Source organism: Cynocephalus volans, chromosome 6, assembly GCF_027409185.1.
Source record: "Cynocephalus volans isolate mCynVol1 chromosome 6, mCynVol1.pri, whole genome shotgun sequence".
In the NCBI taxonomy this organism is placed as follows: Eukaryota; Metazoa; Chordata; class Mammalia; order Dermoptera; family Cynocephalidae; genus Cynocephalus; species Cynocephalus volans.
Window position 1 is genome coordinate 23,461,440 of NC_084465.1, and position 22,941 is coordinate 23,484,380.

The following is a 22,941-nucleotide window of genomic DNA, read 5'->3' on the forward strand; positions in this document are numbered from 1 at the left end:
TTAAGAGGATAGATCGTATATTATGTTCTTTATACATACACACCCCCCAAACAATAACAATAATAATTAAGGGTGCTGAAGGAAACTTTGAGAAGTGATAGATATGTTCATGGCCTTGATGGTGGTGATGGTTTCATGGGTGTTTACTTATTCCCAAACAGCTTTTTTATATGGCTAAAAAAGAGAAAATATGAAGTAAGGGAATGAACAGGAGTTATCCTAAAATGACAGTAGGCAAAATCATACAGAATTTCACATTTTTACTCTTTCTGTACACATTTCTACCATCTAATTTAATGTTTAAGGTGAAAATTAAAATAAAATGAAATCCAGTATACTGCCTAATGTGGTTTTCAAATCAACGTATTTTTATTAGAATTTGTTTTTCTTTATCAGGATTTCGTAGGGAATACTAGAAATAAAACATCTGCCAAGGAATGAATTTTAGCTGATGAATAGTGTCAGAGAGGCATGAAAATTGATTGCTGTTATCTAAGGAAAAGGCATTGTGGAGCAGGCGTGGTGGGTGCTGATGTTGTCTGTTATACTTCCTATGCATAGCAAGGTGACTTTTAGCAGAAAAATGAACTTGGTCTGAAGGATAAGACTCCTTCAACTCTTGATATTTCTTTTGAGGTGGCAAAGGAGTTGAAGCAAAAAAATACAGGGCCATTTTTATTCAGAAGTGAGGCTGATAGAAATTCTTTTCTAAGGCCTATGTTTAACTAGCTAATAATAACAATTGTGTAGTTGTGTTCAGTGATATAAAATTTGATTCTTAAAAGGCTATTTATCCTTTGCTACAGTGGGTTTCGAATAGTTTGTGAGAACAAAATTGGTTTCGCAGTATATATTCCTTTGGAGAGGAGTTGTCCTCCTGTTTTCCCATCCAACTTCATTAGGCTCTTCCTTCAGCTTTTAAAAGAGGATGTCACTCTTCCCTTAGATTGGCTGACCTTTATGGCAATTGGCTATGTCTTTCACTAGCATTCTAGAATGCTTGCCATGAGTTTAATCTTGAACTTACCGCTGTGCAATATTTAATCAAAGCAGTGCTGTGAAATACAGGCAATCTGTCTACTCCTTGATTGTCTAAGACCTGTCCTTCAATTATGTCTGATTATTATTAGTGAGCTGTAAAACAGGACTATGTTATTCTGTCCTATGTCAAATTGCTCTTATTTGATTGTGTTTTGGTGTTAATAGTTTTCGTCCTGTGTATTGATAGACTTCATAGTACTTGTAGTGCAGGGGGGCTATGTTAAACCACAAGGTTTCTTTTTAGGAAAATGCACCTTATAGTGGAAAGATGATATAAGGAAATTATTTTCATAAGAGTTAATGTACACTGCTCTAGATTGCCCCATCCAGCACTTTTATTTATTAACTTTGCCCTAAAATCCTCTAAGTAAATCCTTTAATGTTAAAAAACAAAGGTATAATAGAAATTTTAAAAGTGGAGAGGATTGTATGGAGTTGGAAACTTGAACCCTCTCCACTGTCGTCTTTCAATTTCAGTCTGATTACCAGCTACTGCTTCTTAGAAGAGCATCTGATGATGGGTGTGAGCCATTGGATTAATTTTGACACAGTGCAAGGATCAACAGAGTTGGCCCCAGTCTGTATAGAACCTTTTGTTTTCTATGTCCCTGTCAACTGGCTTGGGTTGGTAAGAGTGGGGATGGGGAGACAGGCAGGGGCTGCAAATTTGTCAGCTAGTGGAATACCACTGGGCTCATCTCCTACTATATAGCTGATATCTCCACTTAGGGTAGCCCAGTAGCTGGACCCAAGCCCTGGTGAGGAGGCAGATGAAAATAAGGAGGCACCTACTGGACATGGCAGCCAGACAGAAAGAGACAAATGAGAGGAGCACTCAGAAAAAGTGCTCTCAAGAACTCTGGGAATAGTTCAGCAGTGCATCCATGTTTGTGGTATTGACAACTATTGCCACTTGATTTTAAGACACATCAACTTTTAAGATGCATCTTGATTTCATAGATATTGAAGAGTGGCAGTGAGTAACTCCATGCATGTTCTATTTGATGAAATAGACTAAATTCTAGAAGGAGATAAAGGGAAGATTTAAAGGAGAGGTGATAATTAAATGATATGAAACATTTCCCTGGCTGAAGAAAGACTGGATGGAGTCTACAAAATGCAAGGACTGTCTTTATTCTATGAGGCGTTGAGGAGAAAAGGTGTCCACCTACTAAAATATTTGAACTACGTGGGTAAAGAAAAAATCTTCTGAGCTTCCAGACATAAAGAACAGCTAATTTATAAAGGAAATGGGATCAGCCTGGGTTTAGGCTTTTTCTCTGCCAAACTGGAAGCTAGAACATGGAATGATACCTAGAGATTGCTGAGAAAAAGGACTGAAAGCCCAAAATTCTCCGTTGAGCTCTCTCATTTGCATGTCAGAGTGAAAAAGAGGGCCATGGATATGCAAAGATTTAGAGAATTTCTTAATGTTAACAGCTAGCAGGCAGTATATTAAGGAGACAAAACACACCAGTTATTTCTACAGAGAGAATTTAATGTAAGTTGTTAGTGAGGAATTTAAGAGCTGAAAAGGCAAACACAAACAAAAAACCTAATGCCAAGGAAGTGCCGTTTAATAGAAATATAATATGGGCCATGTATGAAATTTTCTAGTAGCTATGTCAAAAGAAATAGGTGAAAATAATTCTATTCGTTTTTCCCATGTGCCTAAAAGGTTAACATGTAATCAATATAAAATTTAACAACAAAACATTGCATCCTTATTTTCATACTAAGTCTTCTACATCCAGTGAGTTTTTTCATACTTACAGCATGTCAATTTCGACTAGCTACATTTCCTGGGCTCACTAGCCATATGTGGCTTATGGTGACTGTATCCGACAGTGCAGCTCCAGCGTATTTCAGAGGTAGTACAGGCAGAAAGCTGTACCATCTTTTACCTGGGGAACTATGGGAAGAGACTGCGGTTGTTAAAACATAGGAGCTTGGAGGGGCTCTGTGCAACTGCAGCTCAGACCTCCCAGGAGGGATGCTTCCTGGCTGATGGTGCTGATACCTCTGAGCTCTGGGGAGAGGCCTAGGGGTCTGGGACTCAGATTTTTGAGGAGTATGCTGGTGGGCAGGACTGGACTCCTTGCAGTCGTGAAGGAACTGCAGACTGGATTCAGGTGCTGCAGCAGGAGCAAAGTGCTGTTGCTGATGTGAAGTAGTGTGAGTCCTGAGGGGTATGTTAGGGAGCAAACAGGAAGCAGCTCCTTTTTCTGTCTCCAGCCTTGCAGTCTCCCTTGGCACCCACTGTTGGGTCCTAACAGGGACCCAGCTGCAAAGCAGAAATGTAAATTAGAGGCTCCTGCTCCAGCATCATGAAGCAGAGAGTAGAAGAGGTGGGTGTGAAGCCTGGGGTTATAGCTAAAGACCTAACACAGTAGTCTTTTTTAGGAGAACACTTAAAAAAAGAATTTTACCCAAATAAATTACAACAGAGACTTAAATATACAGGAAGATGAAGAGGAAGGGAAGTTCTCTGGAAGATCAGTCTTTGCTATTGTGTACATGAATGACAGACTGGGAACAACTAATACAAGGGCTAATAAGGAGTCCCCAAAATCCTTGGAGAGATGTCCTTGAGGAGAAAACCTAAGAATGGTATGAATTTAAAAACACTGAACTCTTAGCTTAGAGTTGGGTTGGGAGAAAATCAGGTATTAAAATGATTCCATCTTACTGGGTTTGCTGGGGCAGTAGCTGGGAAAATAATAGAAACTGTGTCTTTAAACAGGTGTGAGATGTTTTTTGGTGGTGGGGAAAGTGTATAGTAACTTAACAATCAGGACAAGAGAAGTGAAAAAAGAAAACAGCGAAGTAAAATTAATGGTAAACATAGTGTAAAATGGAAGAAATAAAGTGTATCAATTACACTGTTAATAATTGTGACTGAGCACAATTACCCATTTAAAGATGAAGGCTGCCAGATTATGTTAAAAAAATGCACACACACAACAAGAGCTATATATTATTTATATGAAATTCAGGTGAAACAAGGTAATTTGTTTTAAGCTTAGTAAAGGTTAAAAATTAATGGATTGGCAAAGCTGTGCCAAACAAAAAGAAGTATGAGAAAAGATACAATTGAAGGTTATAAGCACTAAATAGAATAAAGAAGCACAATTATGTAATGATAACTGGCACAGTTTATAAAGACAACAGTCATTAACCTTTATGCGTCAATCAAATTAGCAGCTCACTATATAAATCAAAAATGGTTAGAAATTCAAAGACTACTTGATTTAAAAAAAATAATAAAGGACTTTGTGTAATCATTCTTTCCCTTAAAAATGTTTCCTCTGGGCTTGATGGAGCGATGTGCTAAGGTTTAATGTTAAATCATCTCCTATAAGAAGAGACAAAGTGAGTTAGGGTGTGTGTGTGTGTGTGTGTGTGTGTGTGTGTGTGTGTGTGTGTGTGTGTGTGTGTGTGTGTGTGTGTGTGTGTGTGTGTGTGTGTGTGTGTGTGTGTGTGTGTGTGTGTGTGTGTGTGTGTGTGTGTGTGTGTGTTGTGTGTTGTGTGTTGTGTGTGTGTGTGTGTGTGAACAGAAGGACCACCCACACCCACCTCTGTCAGCTCCACCTCTGGGGTGTGTGTGTGTGTGTGTGTGTGTAGGGTGTGTGTGTGTGTGTGTGTGTGTGTGTGTGTGTGTGAACAGAAGGACCACCCACACCCACCTCTGTCAGCTCCACCTCTGGGGGGGGTGTGTGTGTGTGTAGGGTGTGTGTGTGTGTGTGTGTGTGTATGGGGGAACAGAAGGACCACCCACACCCACCTCTGTCAGCTCCACCTCTGGGGTGTGTGTGTGGGTGTAGGGTGTGTGTGGGTGTAGGGTGTGTGTGTGTGTGTGTGTGTGTGTGTATGTATGGGGGAACAGAAGGACCACCCACACCCACCTCTGTCAGCTCCACCTCTGGGGTGTGTGGGTGTGTGTGTGTGTGTGGTGTGGGGTGTGTGTGTGTGTGGGGTGTGTGTGTGTGTGTGTGTGTGTGTGTGTGTGTGTGTGTGTATGGGGGAACAGAAGGACCACCCACACCCACCTCTGTCAGCTCCACCTCTGGGGTGTGTGTGTGGGGGTGTGTGTGTGTGTGTGTGTGTGTGTGTGTGTGTGTGTGTGTATGGGGGAACAGAAGGACCACCCACACCCACCTCTGTCAGCTCCACCTCTGGGGTGTGTGTGTGGGGGTGTGTGTGTGTGGGGGTGTGTGTGTGTGTGGGGGTGTGTGTGTGTGTGTATGGGGGAACAGAAGGACCACCCACACCCACCTCTGTCAGCTCCACCTCTGAGGCTAAATGCAGGTGGAGGGTGGGAGGTTGCAGTTTGGTTCAAGCTGGAAGGTCCTTTGAAATAGAGAAGAAGAAGAGAAATATTGATTGTTTTCCTCTACGAGGCTTGGAATGGCAATGTCTTTCTCTGGCCAAAGGGAAACCCAAGACTTACCGATGACATAATTTCAAAATATGTGTCCTGGCAAAAATGTGTCTTTTATGAAAAAGAACGTAAGTGCAAGATGGTGTAAAAAGCTTGATGTATATTTAGTATAGGTAAATTTGCTGAGAGTCTCTCACTTCCTCGTAGCTGAGTCCTCTCAATGCAGACGCACCCATGTCTCTCAGGGAAGCAGGAATAGCGCCCTAGTTTTCTGTCTCCAAGAGGAAGATACTTCATGTTGTCATCTGTCCAGGGCACAAGCCACCCATTGGGAAGGAGCTGGTTGTTGCTGGAGGAGCTGATAGTTTGCCCAGCTGGGCTGGTGGAAGGGATTTGCCCAGAGATGTCTCCATTTCACCTCCGGTTCCTTTTCCTTCCAGCTGACTGATGGTTGTCCTCCTCCAGCATCTTAGTAGACAGCTGCAGTGCCTATCCAGTGAAGGACACTGCAGGGGAGGATGCAAGGGCAAAAGTGTAGATTCTTTCTAAACAAGCCTTTAATAGTAATAGGTCACGCATGAGCATTTCCTTCCACAACTTCTATAAAACTGGTTATTTTCAAGTCCTGCTGATATGGCACAATTTAATGGCAGGTGTCTTTACCTCCCCTCTCTCACTGTTATTCAGCTGTATTTTGAATAATATATGGCAATCAATGTATACTTTAAGATAAAAAGTCGATTATCTTAGTTTAAGGTGCCTCTAAATATTCAGTTCAAACTAGACAAAGAAGTGGCCATAATTCATTCTAGTAGAGGAAGACAAGGGTGCTTTGGGTGCTGTGTAACTCCCTCCTAGGAGTTTGTGAATTCCTGAGGAGAGTGGATGCAGAGGCCATGGATATGGTGACAATAACCTGTGAACTAAAATCAGAATACTTTTCAAATATAAACATATTTTTTCAGTTCAGTAGAGGAAAGTATTTGATAAGAAGTTCCTAGAAAACCCAGTATAGGTGGTACGTGTTCCCAAATGAGAACTGAAATAGGGACTTTAAGTACAAAGTAATATACAAAGTGTAAATGGGAGGCAGTCATCTGGAAGGGAGAGATGAAAACATATAGGATTATGGCTATGGGTAATCCCCAATTATAGTTGTAGGCTTCCAGTTATGGGCTGAGTTTTTCCTGCCTGCATCATTTTGAAGCTACACAAGCAAATGTCCAGATTGAGACAAAATTTTAATGTGAATTAAAATAAAATTACTTTTTTTTATGTTCTTGTGGAAAGGAAGGAAACTTCTTTGTTAAATTCTGCGTACCAATTTAAGTGATATTTATATAGAAACAGATAACCAAAAATAAATGTCCTCTTGGTTATATTCAGAACTGGGTCTAGTTCTGAATATATGGACTGGTTAAATACAGTCATCCTTTGGTATCCACAGGAGATTGGTTCCAGGACTTCCTGCAGATACCAAAATTCGTGTGTACTGTAAAGTCACTTGTATAAAATGGCTTAGTATTTGCATGTGAGCTGTGCACATCCTCCCATATATTTTAAATCATCTCTAGATTACTTATAATACCTAGTACAATGCATATAAATAGTTGTTATACTGTATTTTTTATTTGTATTTTTTATTGTTGTATTTTTCCCCCCAGTATTTTTGGTCTGCTGTTGGTCGAATTCACGGATGCAGAACCCGTGGATATGGAGGGCCAACTGTATTATCACTTTAGTACGGTCATGCATCACTCAATGACAGGGATGTGTTCTGACAAATGTGTCATTAGGTGATTTTGTTGTTGTGTATATCGTAGAGCATACTTATGCAAATCTACATGGTATAGCCTACTACGCACACCTGGGCTATATGGTTGTAGCCTATTGCTCTTAGGCTACAAACCTGTACAGTATAGTACTATAATGAATACTGTAGGCAATTGTAACACAATGGTAGGTATTTGTGTATCAAAACATATCTAAACATACAAAAGGTACAGTAAAAATATGATATGAAAGATAAAAAGTGGTAGACTAGTCTAGGGCACTTACCAGGAGTGGAGCTTGCAGGACTGGACATTGCTCCAGGTAAGTCAGTGAGTGAGTGGTGAGTGAATGTGAAGGTCTAGGTATCACTGCACACTACTATAGACTTTATAAACACTGTACAGTTAGGCTACACTAAAAAATTTTTTATAAAATATTAAAAATTTTTATAAAATTTTTTTCCTTCAATAATAGATTAACATTAGCTTACTGTAAATTTTTTATAGACTTAAAATTTTAAAAATCTTTTTGACTCTTTTGTAATGACAGCTTAAAATGCAAACACATTGTACAGCTGTACAAAAAAGTTTTATTTATATCCTTATTCTATAAGATTTTTTCTATTAAAAATTTTTAAAAAAAACTTTTTAAACCTTTTTATTAAAAACTAAGACACAAACACACACATTAGCCTAAGCCTAGACAGAGTCAGGATCATCAGTATCATCATCTTCTACTTCCACATCTCCTGGAAGGTCTTCAGGGGCAATAACATGCATGAAGCTGTCATCTCCTGTGATAACAGTGCCTTCTTCTGGAATACCTCCTGAAGGACCTACCTGAAGCTGTTTTGTAGGTAACTTGTTTTTTATGAATAGACTGAGTACACCCAAAAACAATGATAAAAAGTATAGTATAGTAAATGCATAAACCAGCAACATAGTTGTTTATTAATCATTATCAAGTATCATGTACTGTACATAATTGTATGTGTATACTTTTATATGACTGGCAGCTCGGTAGGTTTGTTTATACAGCATTACCATAGACATGTGAATAACGCATTGCACTAGGATGTTATGATGACTACAAAGTTACTAGGTAATAGGAATTTTTCAATTATAATCTTATGGGACCACTGTGGTATATGTGGTCTATTGACCAAAATATCATTATGTGGCGCATGACTATATATAGTTTGCTAGATTTCAGATCATTCAACTTTCTAAGACACATCTGTTTATTGCAAAATTACTATTATATGAAGAGATATTGCTAAGTTATCATTATATAAAGAATACCTATGTCCAATAATATTTATTAAAATATGTTCATACTCTGTATTCATTCTTTCAGAAATATTTATTGAATGACTACCAAGAGCCAGGCACTATTTAGAGTCTGGTTTGCAGTGGTACTTAAGAAAAAGTTCTAACCCCCATGCCACTTACATTCTATTGGCATTATATATTTGTGTGTATTTTCTCTAAGATTGCAGACTCTGAAGTCAGACTGTCTTAAGTTTAATCCTGGCTACACCTTTCACTAACCAGTGACTTCGGGTAAATTACTTATAACTTCTGTAAGCCTCAGTTTTGCACAATTTCTGTGTGCCTTAGCTTTTCATCTGACATGTAATGATTCAATAAAGTTGTTGTGAGGATTAATTAAGTTACACCTGTCAAATGCTTAGAACTGTACCTGGCACAAAGTAAGCATAATAAATGCTAACTCTGTCTGTCACACATTACATGTATTACATGTGAATTTAACATGGCAATATTAATCTACATTCATGTTCATGTATTTATTTTGAAGACTCAATCCTTGTACATTTTCTTCCAAGATTTGAAATAATTTGAGCTGAAAAGTGTCCAGCTTGATGTGTACTTTTATTTTTGTAAGTAAAAGTACAAAAAGTATACTTGAAGTGTAAAGCGTGAAGTCTTATTAATAGAAACTTGTATACTTGTTCTGCCATTATTTTTAGTAGTCTGGTAATTAGTTCGTGAATTATCCGGCTCAGGTTGTCTGTTTAAAAAAATATAGTAAATGGTATTTTGAATGCTAGTTCAGCATGTTCTGACAAAGTATAAAACATTAAAATAAAATTCATCATTAGCATTAAAAATGACCTTTGAGCTGTAGTCACTCATTTTTCTCTTCCAGAGTTGGAAAGTCTTTCTGAGTCAAGTACATTGCAATATTTTGCAGATACTGTCTGTGTATAATGGTTATAGTTCACTTTTTAATAAATCATTTAGTCAAATCACTTTAACATTCTTGGTTTTCCATTTATTCTAGCCCATTATCTGAGGTTCTTACCAACTTTCTCTCAGTAGTAGAATGGCCTTATACATTAAATTATAATTTTCTAAGCTAGAATTGTATACAATACTTATTTGTCAGCCTAAATGAAGATAAATCTGAGTATTTGTGAATGACCAAATGAGCAGTGTCCAAATTTAGAGAAACATTTAGGACCATCGGAGGCCAAACCACTTTGGGAAAAGGCTGGTAATAATCTAGTCTCTGGCAAACTCCGACTTGAAATAGTGAAAACAAATAAAAAAGAGCTTATTTGAAAATAACCATGAGTAATATAGAATTTAAAAACTGTACTTATATGACCACAAAGATAAGTGATGCAATGGAAACTAATTTGTGTTGAGGGAGAGGGGTGTTACTCTTTAGGAGGTTTTAGAAACATGGCTTTGGAATCAGATCAGGGTGTTTTGTGCCTCTGGTGTGCTTTCAGTTTTTCTCATGTTAAAAATGGAGATGGTAATGCCTCCCTCATGGAGGATAACAGAGTTCAATATATAAAAAATGCCTAGCTAAAGTTATCTTTAAATTCCCTTCCCACTTTCTTACAATCTTTAGGTCCTTCGGAATAAAATAGTACCGGCTGGTTTTTACACTGGGACCGAAATATATAGAACTAGATTTTATACCAGATGTCTATGAAAGTTGAATGTATTTGAGTACAGTTTACTTATTTTTTTTCCATTTAAAAGCACATGTAATAATATTCATTAGAGGAGATTTGGCTGGTTTTTAGAAATTCATTTTTGGGGTGTATTTTAAGTCTCTCACCTGACTGAATATTTTGAGAAAATGAGCTAAGTTGCTAGGGCTTGAAGTATAAGGACAGCACTGACTGGTATTTGTTTCATTAAGCTTAGGCAAGCTGTCCAATTACTTAATGCAAATAAGAAAAGTTTACACTAAACTACTTCTTTGCTTAAAATTCTAGAGAATTTAAATGAGGAGAGATATGTATGTAAAAGAAGGAAATTTAAATGAAACTTAAATCAGAGGTTTAATGTAGTATACTATTAGATCAGGAGATCTGAAATAAGTGCAAAATGCCAGTAAATTAAAAAAGGGAATGTATTCGCTAAGAAACATGGTATGTTAATTTTGTTTTGAGATAATTCTTAAATCTTTGGAAACCCAAGTTAATAATGAAAGACTTATTTTATCTCATGCCTTCTTTTCACCTAACAGGGACATTAAATGTAAGGTGAGAACTTCACTCTTCTTCCCTGGGAGCTTTTATGAAATAACATGGCTTCTGATTTTATAGCTCTGCCATTGGGGCAGTAGCATTCAGAGAGGCCCAGAAAGCAGGGTCACCACTTATTTGGCTTAAAGAAAGAGAAAAATTGGTTGACCACACAGACCTCTCTACCTTTTATTGGTCACCGTTGAATAGAATAGCTTAATGGGATGTAAAACAGAGAAGACCAGGCAGGAAGCTTTGAAAAGAACTGGGAACTTCTGAAAATATAAGCAGTTTTTCTTGGCAACATGGTTGTAGCTCAAGTGATTTACATGAATCAGTGAAAGAGGAAACTTATTAGAAGAAAATATTGCTGTTGATGAATTTTTTGGAGGGGAGGGTTGGGGAAGTGAGTAATAGTACAAATTAGAAGTTGCTTTTACTTCTAAAGGCACTGGACAAAACAAAACCTCAATTGGTATACCATTTATCTGAAACTGTGCCCTCCAAAATAATTTGAAAGAAAGTAAAATTCCTTGCATAGGTGATTTTAAGCTTCAGGGACAAAGCCATCACAAGACTCTAATGAAAGGAGATCCTTTCCTGGTGCTTCTAGACCTGATTGATGTTTCCTTGTCCTAACACACTTTCTCCTTCCCCATGTTGCTGAGTTAATGTCCTGTGGACATCAAGTCCAATACCAACCCCACCCACGTAGTGTTATAGCAACCTTACTTTTTAAAAAGAATGCATTTATCATTTAGAATTAAGCTTCATGAGGGCAGGGACTGTCTCTCTTGCTCACCACTTTATTCTTAGCGATCAAAATAGTAATTATATACTGAATGAATTTTTGAATTCCACTTACTGTTGTCTAGTGTACGGTTTTTGTCAAGTCATCGGAAATCTAAGGATAAGAGTAGAAATATAAATGCCCCTTGAGTGGAAATTATAGCAGTATAAAATCTGGAGATAGTACTCCTTGTTTCATTTAAAGCATACCACTACCTTTTCTAAGGCTTTTTATAGAATAGGGAGTAATATACTTAAGGTACGGTGTTTGTAAAAAATGTTTAGCTGCGAGTGATTTTAAGATTGTATAATTCAACCTTCAATTTTCAAAGCTGAGAAAACTGAGGTTTATTAGAATTTACAGCTAATTTGTTCACAGGAAATGAGAATTTGTTCTGGATCCTACTGCTAAACTCCCCAAAGATACACAAACCTTTTTACAAAAATTTTATTTACAGACATTCCTTTAAAATAAACTATTTGAGAATTTGTGCAGTTCTATTTGTAAGGATAAAGGAAAATAATTTTCTTTTTAATCCATTTGTGCTGCTGACAATCTCTCTGAAGCCAAGAGAGTTGTTGATCCAGAAGCTGTGGAGTGTCGTGGCACCTTTCTTTTGTAGGTTATTTAGTGTAGTCTGAGATTATATTATATATGTGCCACATATAACATTGTGGTTAGGCCCTTGTAGGTTTTAGCTTGTCTCTCTGGTTGTTTCTTCTATCCTCTAGTCTTCTGTTTTCTGTAGCTTGTTTACCATTTTTGTCTCTGGTTGGAAATATGTCATTCATTTATACACACATGCCTACTTTCAAAAAATCTTTGAGTGCTCACTGTGTAGCAGGCACTGTTATAAGTGCTGGGGATATAGCACTTGCCTATGGAGCTTATAGGCAAGTGGGAAGGAAAGAAAGAAGCGTGTGAGAAGGTAGGGCTGCTCAAGTCAATTTTACAATTCATTGAAGATAATTATAATAAAGCAATACTTCTTACTGGAGAAAAATTGGAAAAGAAGTGGAAAAGACAAAACTGTTATGTGGTCACAGTGTATTTAGTGAATTTGGAGATTTTCTTCATTTCAGAAAAGCACTGCTTTCTCTGTATTCCTGACCCCAAAGTGGGTACTATTATTTTTCTGCTACTTACCTAACTTTTGTTGAGTGCTTATTATATTGTGGCCATTGTGCTGAGTGCTCTGCTTATATAGAAACCTGTAAGGTAGGTATTACACCAATCCATTTTACCCATGAGAACAAAAGAACTCAGGGAGGTTAACTGAAGTATTCAGCTAGTAAGTGTAGAGCTTTGATTGGGACTCAGGGGTCCAATTCCAGAGTTTGTAAATCTGTACCAAGTATGGCAAGCTGAATAATCTTTGTTTTTATTATAACATTGAAAGCTTTTGTGGGTTTTTTTTTTTTTTTGCTTTTTTCTCATTAACTTGCCAAAATTTCATGATGCTATATTTCTTAAAGTTAAACCACTTATAACTCCATTTGTAATTAAAATTTATGCCATATATGAGTAAACTCAATTAGAAAAAAATATCCAGTTATTGTTAAAATAAACACCACTTTAAAATTTGATACACAAGTTGTGGTAGATATGATAAAATCTAGTTGTGTAGAATTCATTTTATGTTCCTGAACTAATAACATTTTTATAAAAGTTTTCTATATACGTGTAAAGTTCCTAGCATAGTACTTGGCACACAGTAGGCATCCATCCATAAATGATACTAATTTTATTATTTTTAGTTTTCACCTCACATGTAAAATAGGTATTATTTTTTACTTGTAGGTTATATGCTCATAAAAAATAAATGTACGGTTTTATAATCTGATATAGTAACCTCAGCAGTTGTTAGTGCAATGTCCTCATGTGGACCATTTCACTTTTGATGTTACTTTCCTTATTACATATCTTTCAGGATTTATTTGGGTAAAAGTATATTTTGGTAATTGAGGGCTGGAGCTCTTAAACTTTAGCATGTATCAGAATCACATGAAGTTTCTGATTCATTAGGTGTGGGGTGGTGTCCAGGAATTTGCCTTTCTAACAAGTTTCAAGGTAATACTTCTGCTTCTGGCTTATGGCCTATTCTGTAGCTCTAAGAAAGAAGAGTGACTTGTAATTATTGCTGTTCTCTGGTACATTTCCAGTGAAGTTAATATGCTGATATTATTGATGTTGCTAAATTTATTGTATGGTCCTTGCTTATTGCTTAGGAAGTTTCCTAAAGGTTACTTTTGCATTAGAGAATTTTATAGTGCAGGTTGAAATTTGTTTCTGTTAGTATTCTTTATTTAAGACACAAAACAACGCAAGTTTAATTTTTAGGGGTGAAGCATTATAACGTTGGAACATATATATTTACAAGGTGATTTTTTTTTTTTTCCTGTAATTGATTTCTGAGAATTCCAGAGTATGAGGATGGTGTGACAATTTAAAAATAGTAACAATTTTTTTAAATCTTTAGTTCTTCTCAAGAATCTTTTTAAAACTAAAATTTGGTAGGTTAGTACTAAGTAGAATTTGGTGCTCATCATTCACACTTATAGATTTCACTCAGCATCTGACTTAACACCAACATAACAATTTTACCTTTTCTTTTTAAAGTATAGCTTATACCTTTGGGAATATGATGGTATGGAGGGGTTGTTCTCTCCACGAAGAAAAGGTAATCAGAAAGCCTTTGTCCCTGAAATCAGACTGAAATGTTCTTTCATTCAGTGATCACCGAATGCCTTTATGTGCTAGGCACTATGGCAAAAATTGATGCCAGAGTTATTTATCTTTATCAGTTAAGGGTTTTAGTGGATTGTAACTTAAGATGATCTAATTGTGTGATGATGCTACTGATAAACCTAATGCAATCTTATGCTTCCTTAATAGAATTAGTATTGTGTGATGATCCAGGGAGGTAAGGATGTGCTGTCTTATTTTGCTAGACCATATCTGGGGTGTTAGATTTAGTTTGGAGCGAAGGGACAAATTGGAATCATTCCAGAAGTGAAGGAGCCCTGCTGTTGAAAGATGTAGCCACAAAGGATTGCTGGGAAATGGGGGTGATATACTAGGAAGAAAGACGTCTTTATTGTGTTGTTAGTTCTCAAATGTCTGCCTTCCCTGTTGTAATTTAAGATCCACAAGCGCAGGGACCTGCCCTTCTGGCTCACCACTGTGTCCTTAATGCCTAGTACAGTGCCTGGTGTGTATTAAATAAATAGTTGAGTCAGTTTTGAAGGGAAGATGTGGTTATCTTCAAATATTTTTCACATTTCTTAATAAGTTTTATTACTTCAATTTCTAGAGGTGGATAGATGTACCAGGGATGGAATTTTTAGGTGGGCAGATGCCACTTTTTCCATAAGAACTTTGTGAAACTCAGAAATGTTTGGCAGCCAAATTAAAAAGCTTCTTCATGTTTTTGAATTCTTTTATTTTAAATGCTTGGATAAAGGCTGCATGGGGATTAATTTATCTGCTTTTGATAAATTATGGGCCAAGATGATTTCAGATATTGACACTTATGGCTGTATGTTTTTATCTTTTTATTTAATTATTTCATTTAACCAAAATAATGTCAGCTAATAAAATATTTTTTCTAAGTTTGACTTTCTTTTGTCTTTTCAGACTAAAGCAAGGCAAAGAGCTGGAGCGGGAGAGGGCTGCTGCTAACGAGCAGTTAACCAGAGCTATCCTTCGAGAGAGGATATCAAGTGAGGAGGAACGCTCTAAGGCAAAGCACCTGGTGGGTATTAAAGATTTAGTAGAAATGTCTTGCCTATGAGGAAATCACTGATGTTTGGGAAAAGCTGAGTACTGTGTGCCAACTTTTAGAGTTGATAATATATGTTCATGTTGTCTTTGCTTAGATTGTCTTGATTTTTGCCTTTCACAAATAGCTGGTAATTTGTTAAGATTAACCATGAAGGACTTTAAGGCAGGTTACTTTAGAAGTATTGAATTAAAGACCAGCACAAAGATACGTGTACCTGTGTCATGCCTGAAGGAATGGAATGTTGTTTGTTTCTCCCTTGCTTTTGGTTTTATTATGTTTGAAACCTCTGAGGCCAGCAGCGTGGCCTTCTTTCTCTCCCTGCTGAAAACTACCAGATGTTAGTCTGGGAGAACTCCAGCAAAGGTGAAGAAGGTTGAATCAATCACTTCCTGGGCTTTAGAAACAGCAAAATACAGAGCAAGGGCCTTTGGGAACAATCTTTTTTAAGAGAACAAATACTTTTTTTTAACTAAAATTAAAAGTTTTTTTACAATGTTACATAAGTGAGTTTTTTTTTTTTTAAAAAGATGACCGGTAAGGGGATCTTAATCCTTGACTTGGTGTTGTCAGCACCATGCTCTCCCAAGTGAGCCATGGGCTGGCCCTAGCAAGTTTTTTAAAAAAGAGTTATTAATAAAAAAAAATTTAAAAGGCACCCATAAGTCTGTCTTTCTGACATAATCATAGTTTACACTGGGTGTGTTTCCCTTTAGACTTTTTTTTCTAGGTCTATTACGTATTTAAGAATTAGGATAATGCTATATATAGCATTAATCATCATGAACATTTTCCTATATCACTGAATATTATTCTGAAATGTAGTTTTTAGTGGCCAAATAATGTTCTGTCTTCTGTATTCAACATACTTTATTAAATGATGTCCCATTGTTAGATAAAAATGGAGCTGCTGTGGTTGAAGCCTCGAGTTCTGACTGCTCAGCCTCTACTTTGGCCTTCCTGGAAACCCAGATGTAACTTCTCAGAACCTACAGTTGGGAATTAATTGGAGAGGGAAAATGAGATCATATAGTGGAGAACTTGGAACGTGAGAGTGATGGAGATGTTCCTAGGTCAGCAGGCAATTGGAAATCTTTACACCTTTGTAAGGCAAGAGTCAGTTTCTGTCTCTTCTACTCTTTACTTCGGTCATTTCTTTGAGAGGCTAGCCTATGACCAGAGCCAAATAGAGAAAAGAAAAGGATGTCAATCTGTCATGAATCCATTTCTTCAGTGACTCATCTGGGGTCCAGACTGTGTAGGTAGATAGTGAAGCAAGAACAGAGGTGATAGATAGATTAAGAAAGGAACGTTGGTGGGCTTCTTGGCAGCTGCCATGAGGATCACACACACATTTGAGTGGAAATGGGTAATACGAGAGATGGGAGGAAAGTCAGTCATGGTGAAAGGGTACTAATGTAAGAATTAAAGGTGTTCAGTGTTGAGTAATTCAGTTGATCACATCTCCTCTGCCTCTAAGCTGAAAGGTTTTTTGACGAAGTCGGGAAAATGTCAGGCCAGTGAGTTGAAAGGTCATTTCCATACATATTAAAGTCTCCCAAGTTGAAGGCTAAGTATGGACTGGTGAAGGTTAAAATGTTCATTTTTGAGGAAGGTGGTGGAGCAAAATTCTTAGTGTCCAGTGATTAGAATTCTTGACTGGCGTTTTTCTTTGTCCCTCGCTTTGGCCCTTTTTCATCTCATCCTTGAAGCTCTCTTTCCTCTACCTCTCTTCACCTGAATTTGGACACATTGCCTTTTTCTCTTAGTTCTTGGAGACAAGCAAGACTCAAAAACTCATTAAAAACATACATGCATGTGCACACGGCAAGGCAAAAGAAGAGGAAAGTTTTCACAAAATATGTGGAAGTACAAAAAGATACCCAACAATAACAAGAATATGTAATATGGCATGGTTGGAACAGCATATCTTTATCTTATTTTCGCTTTTTACTTAATAAATCTTGTCTATTGTCTGATTTTATTTTTTTTGTTTAGCTGTTTAACATGAGAAACTGGTGTTTGTACATTCTGCTTTGTAGATCTCTTCTTTACTGATTTTGGGGTTGGGTATAGATGGCAAATTGCAGTACTCAGAACTCCTGAATTTTAGCATCTGTCATAGTATTGGTCAAATAGAGCCCTCAAAGCACTTATGGAATAAAAGTAGAATTTATATAGTAGGGTGATAGCTGATTCAAAGGGTTTCTTCTTGGCTTGAGTGTTCTCAGACATTTCAGTGGTATATACAGTGGCCACAGTAATATGGCTGCTTATGGCAAGTTATGTACCTGATAAATCCCATGTTATTTATCAAATTCTTTTTTGTTATTACTTATTATTATAGAAGCCATACATATTCATTGGATAAAGATCAGAAAATAATTACAAAAAATGTTAAAATCACTCGAAGTACCACTATCCAGAGATAATTACCATTAATATTCTGGTTTATTGTTTTTGTATTCCTTTTCATATCCCACCAAGTTTGTATAAAGCATTTATATTTGTGTGTGTAAATGTATTTCCCCAAACATAGAAAACTGTGTACATACTTTTGTATAGCTCTTACAATAACCTTTGAATTTTAAAACATGTAGACTATGTGGTATAGGTTTCTTTCTCCCTAATAATTAAAATAATGCAAGGATATTATAGAAAATTTGGAAAATATAAAAATTACTAAGGAAATAAATATTATTGTCACCAATCATTAATGTTCGGAGGTACAAAGCTCTTTGTGCATCCATTCCCCCCATCTATGTATTCCATACAGGTTTTCAGATTCTGCATCCTACACCCTTTTTAAAACAGACTCATGTGGTATAGAAAGTGATTGTGAGCCTGCTGATGTACCTTAGCCTCTTGATCCCCAGCTAGAGAGTTGTGCGTCTTCAGAACCTGTGATTCATGTGAGGGTCACTCCCAAAATGTTAGCATTGTTCTGCTCTGAGTGTTGGGGCCCTATTGCTGCCATTGTTAACTCTAATATGTGAGGCTCTTTGAGTGATGGCCAAACATTGGTTTGTTCATCTTTATTTAGAAACCAAATGTTGCAGCCTATAAGAAAGTAAAAGTTGAGTTTTACACATTTAAAGTAATTAAAAAATTGTCTTTCAAGAGAACACGATTGGGGGGTGGGGTGCCTGATGTGATGTTGGTACTGTGAAATAAAACTACCCTTACTCGCCCAGTATTCCCTGCTCTCTAACAGTTGACATTTAGATTGCTGTCTCCTTGGATATGAGTCCAGGCTTTTCTTCCCACAGTTGTTTTAGCATCTAGCTTTATTGAAGCTTTTTGAAGGGCAAAGTCATGATGGCCCTGTTGTCGAAGTTTTAAAATAGGATCAGATCAAAACTTTCCTTTTGGATGAATTACTTTAGCTGGGGAAGCTGTTAATTCCAATCCAGATTCTAGAAGAATATATCAGCCTCTCTCTCTACCTTGTGCTGATTGCTGCCAGTGTTTAATCAGCTGATTTTATCCAGAGGTCTTGGGGAAGCAGTTCATTGATGATTTTACCTGTATGAAAATGTTAAGTGAAATTCTCATTAATGGTATGCTTCTTAAGAGCAGGAAAGTATCACCATATAGGATGGAGACTAATTAAAAGGACAGGACCAGGAAATCTGTAAAGCTAATGCAACTTGACATTTTGTGTATCTTTAAGATCTTGTACATATAATCTAATATTTACTATGTCATTAGTTTTTTTTTTTTTTTTAAATTAAAGAGTAGTGGGTTGGGTTTTTTGACTTTGCAATTATATTTGATTTCTTTTTAAAATGCTAATTAAATTTTTGATTTACTCTTTTTTTCTATCTTATTAATATATGCTGATTTAACATTAGTCATTTTTTATCACTACAGAGCTATGTACTATTTTTTTTTTTTAAACATCTAAACTTTAAAGGAAGCCTCAATTTACTTACTTAAGGCAATATTTACTTAAATATTCTGGAGCATATAAATTCAAATATGAGAGTTTCCTTCACTTTTTGGACCAGTGTTTTCTTGAGTGCTTACTGTATGAAAAGTACTTTGCTAGGTACTAAGGACTTATAAATGAAAAAGACAAAATTCCATCCTTAAGGAATTCACAGTATAACGTGGGAGACAGATCATTAAAAATAATGTTTAAAAGTGCTAAATCTGAGGTAGAGCCATGCTTCTTACAGTCTTGTGAGAATTCTTACTTTTTTGAAAGTGGGGACTTTGTCTTCCTTTTAACTCATTGTTATACCTGCTTTCATTTGTTTGACACATATGAGTGCCTAATATATGCCAGTGCCAAGCAAACAGTAAGCAATCAGTAAATATTTATTGATTGAATAAATGAATAAGGAAATCTACTCAAGCCCTGGAAACAAGAGGGAGGAAGTGGGGAAGAATAAAAAATTTTTCTAGGGAAGTGATGCCTGAGCTGAACCTTGCACTGTGAGTAGGACTTATATCCCCACTGGGTGAGGAGTAGGGGTGCTACAGCCTGTAGGGTATTGTGGGCAAAAGCATGGACCATGGGGTTGCTGAGATACTACCGAGCTGCTGAGGGGGAAGTACAGGGCAAGGGGAGTTGAGGGATGAGGCAGAAGTAGTTGGGGGACCTGCAAAGAACCTTGGACTAGATATGTAGGAAAGGTTGAAGGAGAGTAATGAAATGGTTAGAAAGGCATTTTGATACCTCACTCTAGTGAAGTGTGAGGGATGGAAGAGAGGAGGAAATGACTGGAAGCACAGAGGCCAGTTAGAAAGACTTGCACTAATCCAAGTGAGAACAGGTGGTGCCTAAGGGGCTGCAGAGAGAAGAGATGTAAGAAATATTTTAGGTTTGAAGGTTTGAGAGAAGCATCAAGGCTAATGACAAAGTTTCTAGTATTAGCAACTCTGTGTCATTTTGCAAAGAATTAGCAATCAACTTAAATGTCCTGGGTTAAGTATATATAGAAGTATGACTTCAGTGTAGAATTGGGGAAGGTCCTGGCCTCAGATATTGCGCTAATTGTTTTCTTCAGCTCTTGGCGACAACATCAGTCAGATAATTAGATATTTTGGTCACTTTCTATATTCCCCTCCATCACAAATTTATTAAACACCCACTGTGTGCTAGGCACTATTAGTTGCTGGGGATGCAAAGATGAATTAGATCTGGTTGCTTTTCCTTGAAGATTCTCCAGTTAAGTTTTGGATTTGTGGGGAAGGTCATTCTTACCTCAGATTTTTTTTTTTCTTCTAATGTTGTAATTTTTGGATTTGTAAAAAACCTCACATTGTTTAGAAAAAAATAACACTAAAAAAGTAGGGTGGGCAAGTGTATAAATTTAATTTTTACAAATTTAAGTGACACTTTCACCAAAATGTCACTTTTTATCCCCAGTTTCCTTTTTGTCTGAAATGCACCAGTGAAGCAATCAAGAATTGATTAATTTTGTGCTGCGTGCTTTTCAGTTCTTTGTTTTGTTTATGCTTCAAACTGTGACAGTTGAAATTTCATGGTAAATGAAAAAAAGGTTTTGAATTTGGGGTATGGAGAAAAATGACTAAATTAAAGGAAGGGGATAAGGATACCACTGCTGCCCAAATATAAGGGAGGCTCTACCCAAGGACAAAGGGTACAGTTGGGGTTGTAATTTTGAAATGATTAACATGGTTCATGATCAAAATTTCTTTGTAAAAGAAGAGTAAGAGTGATTATTTGGGGTTAAATATCATTAAAAAGCCATGTGAATGAACTTGTAAAGTAACAGTTGTTATCCTGGGTTCTTTTATTGGGCACTTAAAAACATTTTTTAAACTTTTTACCATTTTTTGGTGTAATTTAGTACTTTAATTATAACCTCTTTTAAAGCTTTCCCTGTGGTTATATAGGCTGGTTTTCTTGCCATAAAACTAAGCCCCAATTATTTGGATCCATGTAGAGTATTAATTTGCTTTGAATGACAAAATTGAAGTTAAAGACTTTGAGCTTTTACTTTTGAGGACTATTTAAATACAGAATTTCCACTTTATGTTGGAGAGATTTGAGCCATTTAGGTGTAAAATATTTTCCTCAGTGTTATTGGTGAGAATGGGATCTGGGCTCCATCTGCAAGTCCCATTTTTTCCTAACTCTTGCTCAGTTAATTTCTCAGCTTACCAGGAAATTCAGAGGACAGCATCCCAAAAGACAGGTGAGAGCAGAGGCATGTTGCGTTATTTTGCTGCCTGTGCGTTTGGATTCAGCAGGCCATTCTAGTTTCCAGGGCAAAGCATTTGTAGCCTATATTCTCCCTTTATGTTCTTTGTTGTTGCGTGTGGTCCCTACTTACTGTGTTTTATGGCAGCATTACAGTTTTCAGCTAGAATGCACACAACCTTATGAAGAGATTGTTAATCAGATATTCTGTGGAGTGGCATGGCAGCTTCAGGTATGTTTGCTGCTGCAGTGGAAAAGGAGAAACATGTTTTGTTTCAGGCTTTATGTTGAGAGCCCAAAGAATTAATAGGACTGAGATTACAAATTTTAACATTGCTTGTATACTGAAAACTTAACTCAGATGCATATATTTTTCAAACGTACATTGTCAAATCCCTTCTTCATCCAGATTAGCAGAAATTTCTCGGATTACCAAATAGCCTTAGAGAAGCACCGAATCATGCTGACCAGATTTTGAGGGGTCTGGAGGTAGAGAATGGCTGAGTGTTCTTCTGATAGTGGAGATTTCACTGTCATGATTGGAGAGCCTATCCAGTGGGCAGTGTAGAGGTGACTGCAGTTTGCTGATGTTTCCTGTCTCCAAGGAACTGTCTCAGACTGTGTGACCTTGTTGACAAAGTGATTAGAGAAGACAGCAGTTGAGTACAATGCTATTGATGTTCTTGAGAGCAGTTAGTCATATTTAAAGACAGCTATGGGGAAACTCTGCTTAGAATGTGGTGTTATATTTTCATTCTCATACTTGGGGAAACTCTTGTTGAGTGATGTCTTATGTGGTAGCCCTGCCATAAATAGCTTATTGACATCCTATCATTGGGTCATTATGTGTGTCCAGGTGAAATATGGAGAGCACTCACTGAGTAAAAATCCATAGGTAACTAAGGTGCAAAGGGCTGGTTATAATTCCATCTCTTTATAGTGACCTGGCATTTATTGTTAACATATTTGCTTCATGGCCTGGTCTGAAATGAACTATCATCAGGGCCTTGGAATTTCATTGAACTGACATCATAATCTCATTTTTTCCTGAAGAGGCTAAGAAGTATGGCCCTCTGTGTTTGCTTTAACCTGTAACAAATTAAAAGTTTAACATAAGCATAATCAAGCCTGTCAATCCTGACAAATCTCAAGTAAGCATCTTGCACATTATGTTTTGAATGAGACTGTAAAGCAGAGAGCTCCTTTTTGTTCAACAGCAGTCTTTCCAGTTTGTCTTCATATCAAGTATCACAACTGTCAGTTCTGGTACAGACTTTTGTAAATCACTTTCAACCTATTGTGCATGGGCCTGTGGTTTAGTGAATTCAGTAGTAAATTGAATAGCAGTATTGTTTACTATGTGATATACCATGTGCAGTGAGAGCTACTTCATTTTTTTTTTATTGGACATTAAATTCTTCACAATGTTGAATATCCCAGCTCTTTTTGTATTTTTCTTTGTATATTCCTGCTTTTATTGCTTAGATATGAT

General features: G+C 36.9%; 1 protein-coding gene across 1 annotated transcript in view; it reads left to right on the forward strand.

Annotated features, from left to right (window-relative positions):
* Positions 1-22,941, forward strand: part of CHCHD3 (coiled-coil-helix-coiled-coil-helix domain containing 3) — a 290,998-nt gene that overhangs the window by 86,164 nt on the left and 181,893 nt on the right. Inside the window, exon 4 of the mRNA XM_063099894.1 lies at positions 15,130-15,247. Coding sequence (XP_062955964.1) covers positions 15,130-15,247 — 118 coding nt within the window. The remainder of the gene's footprint in view (positions 1-15,129; positions 15,248-22,941) is intronic.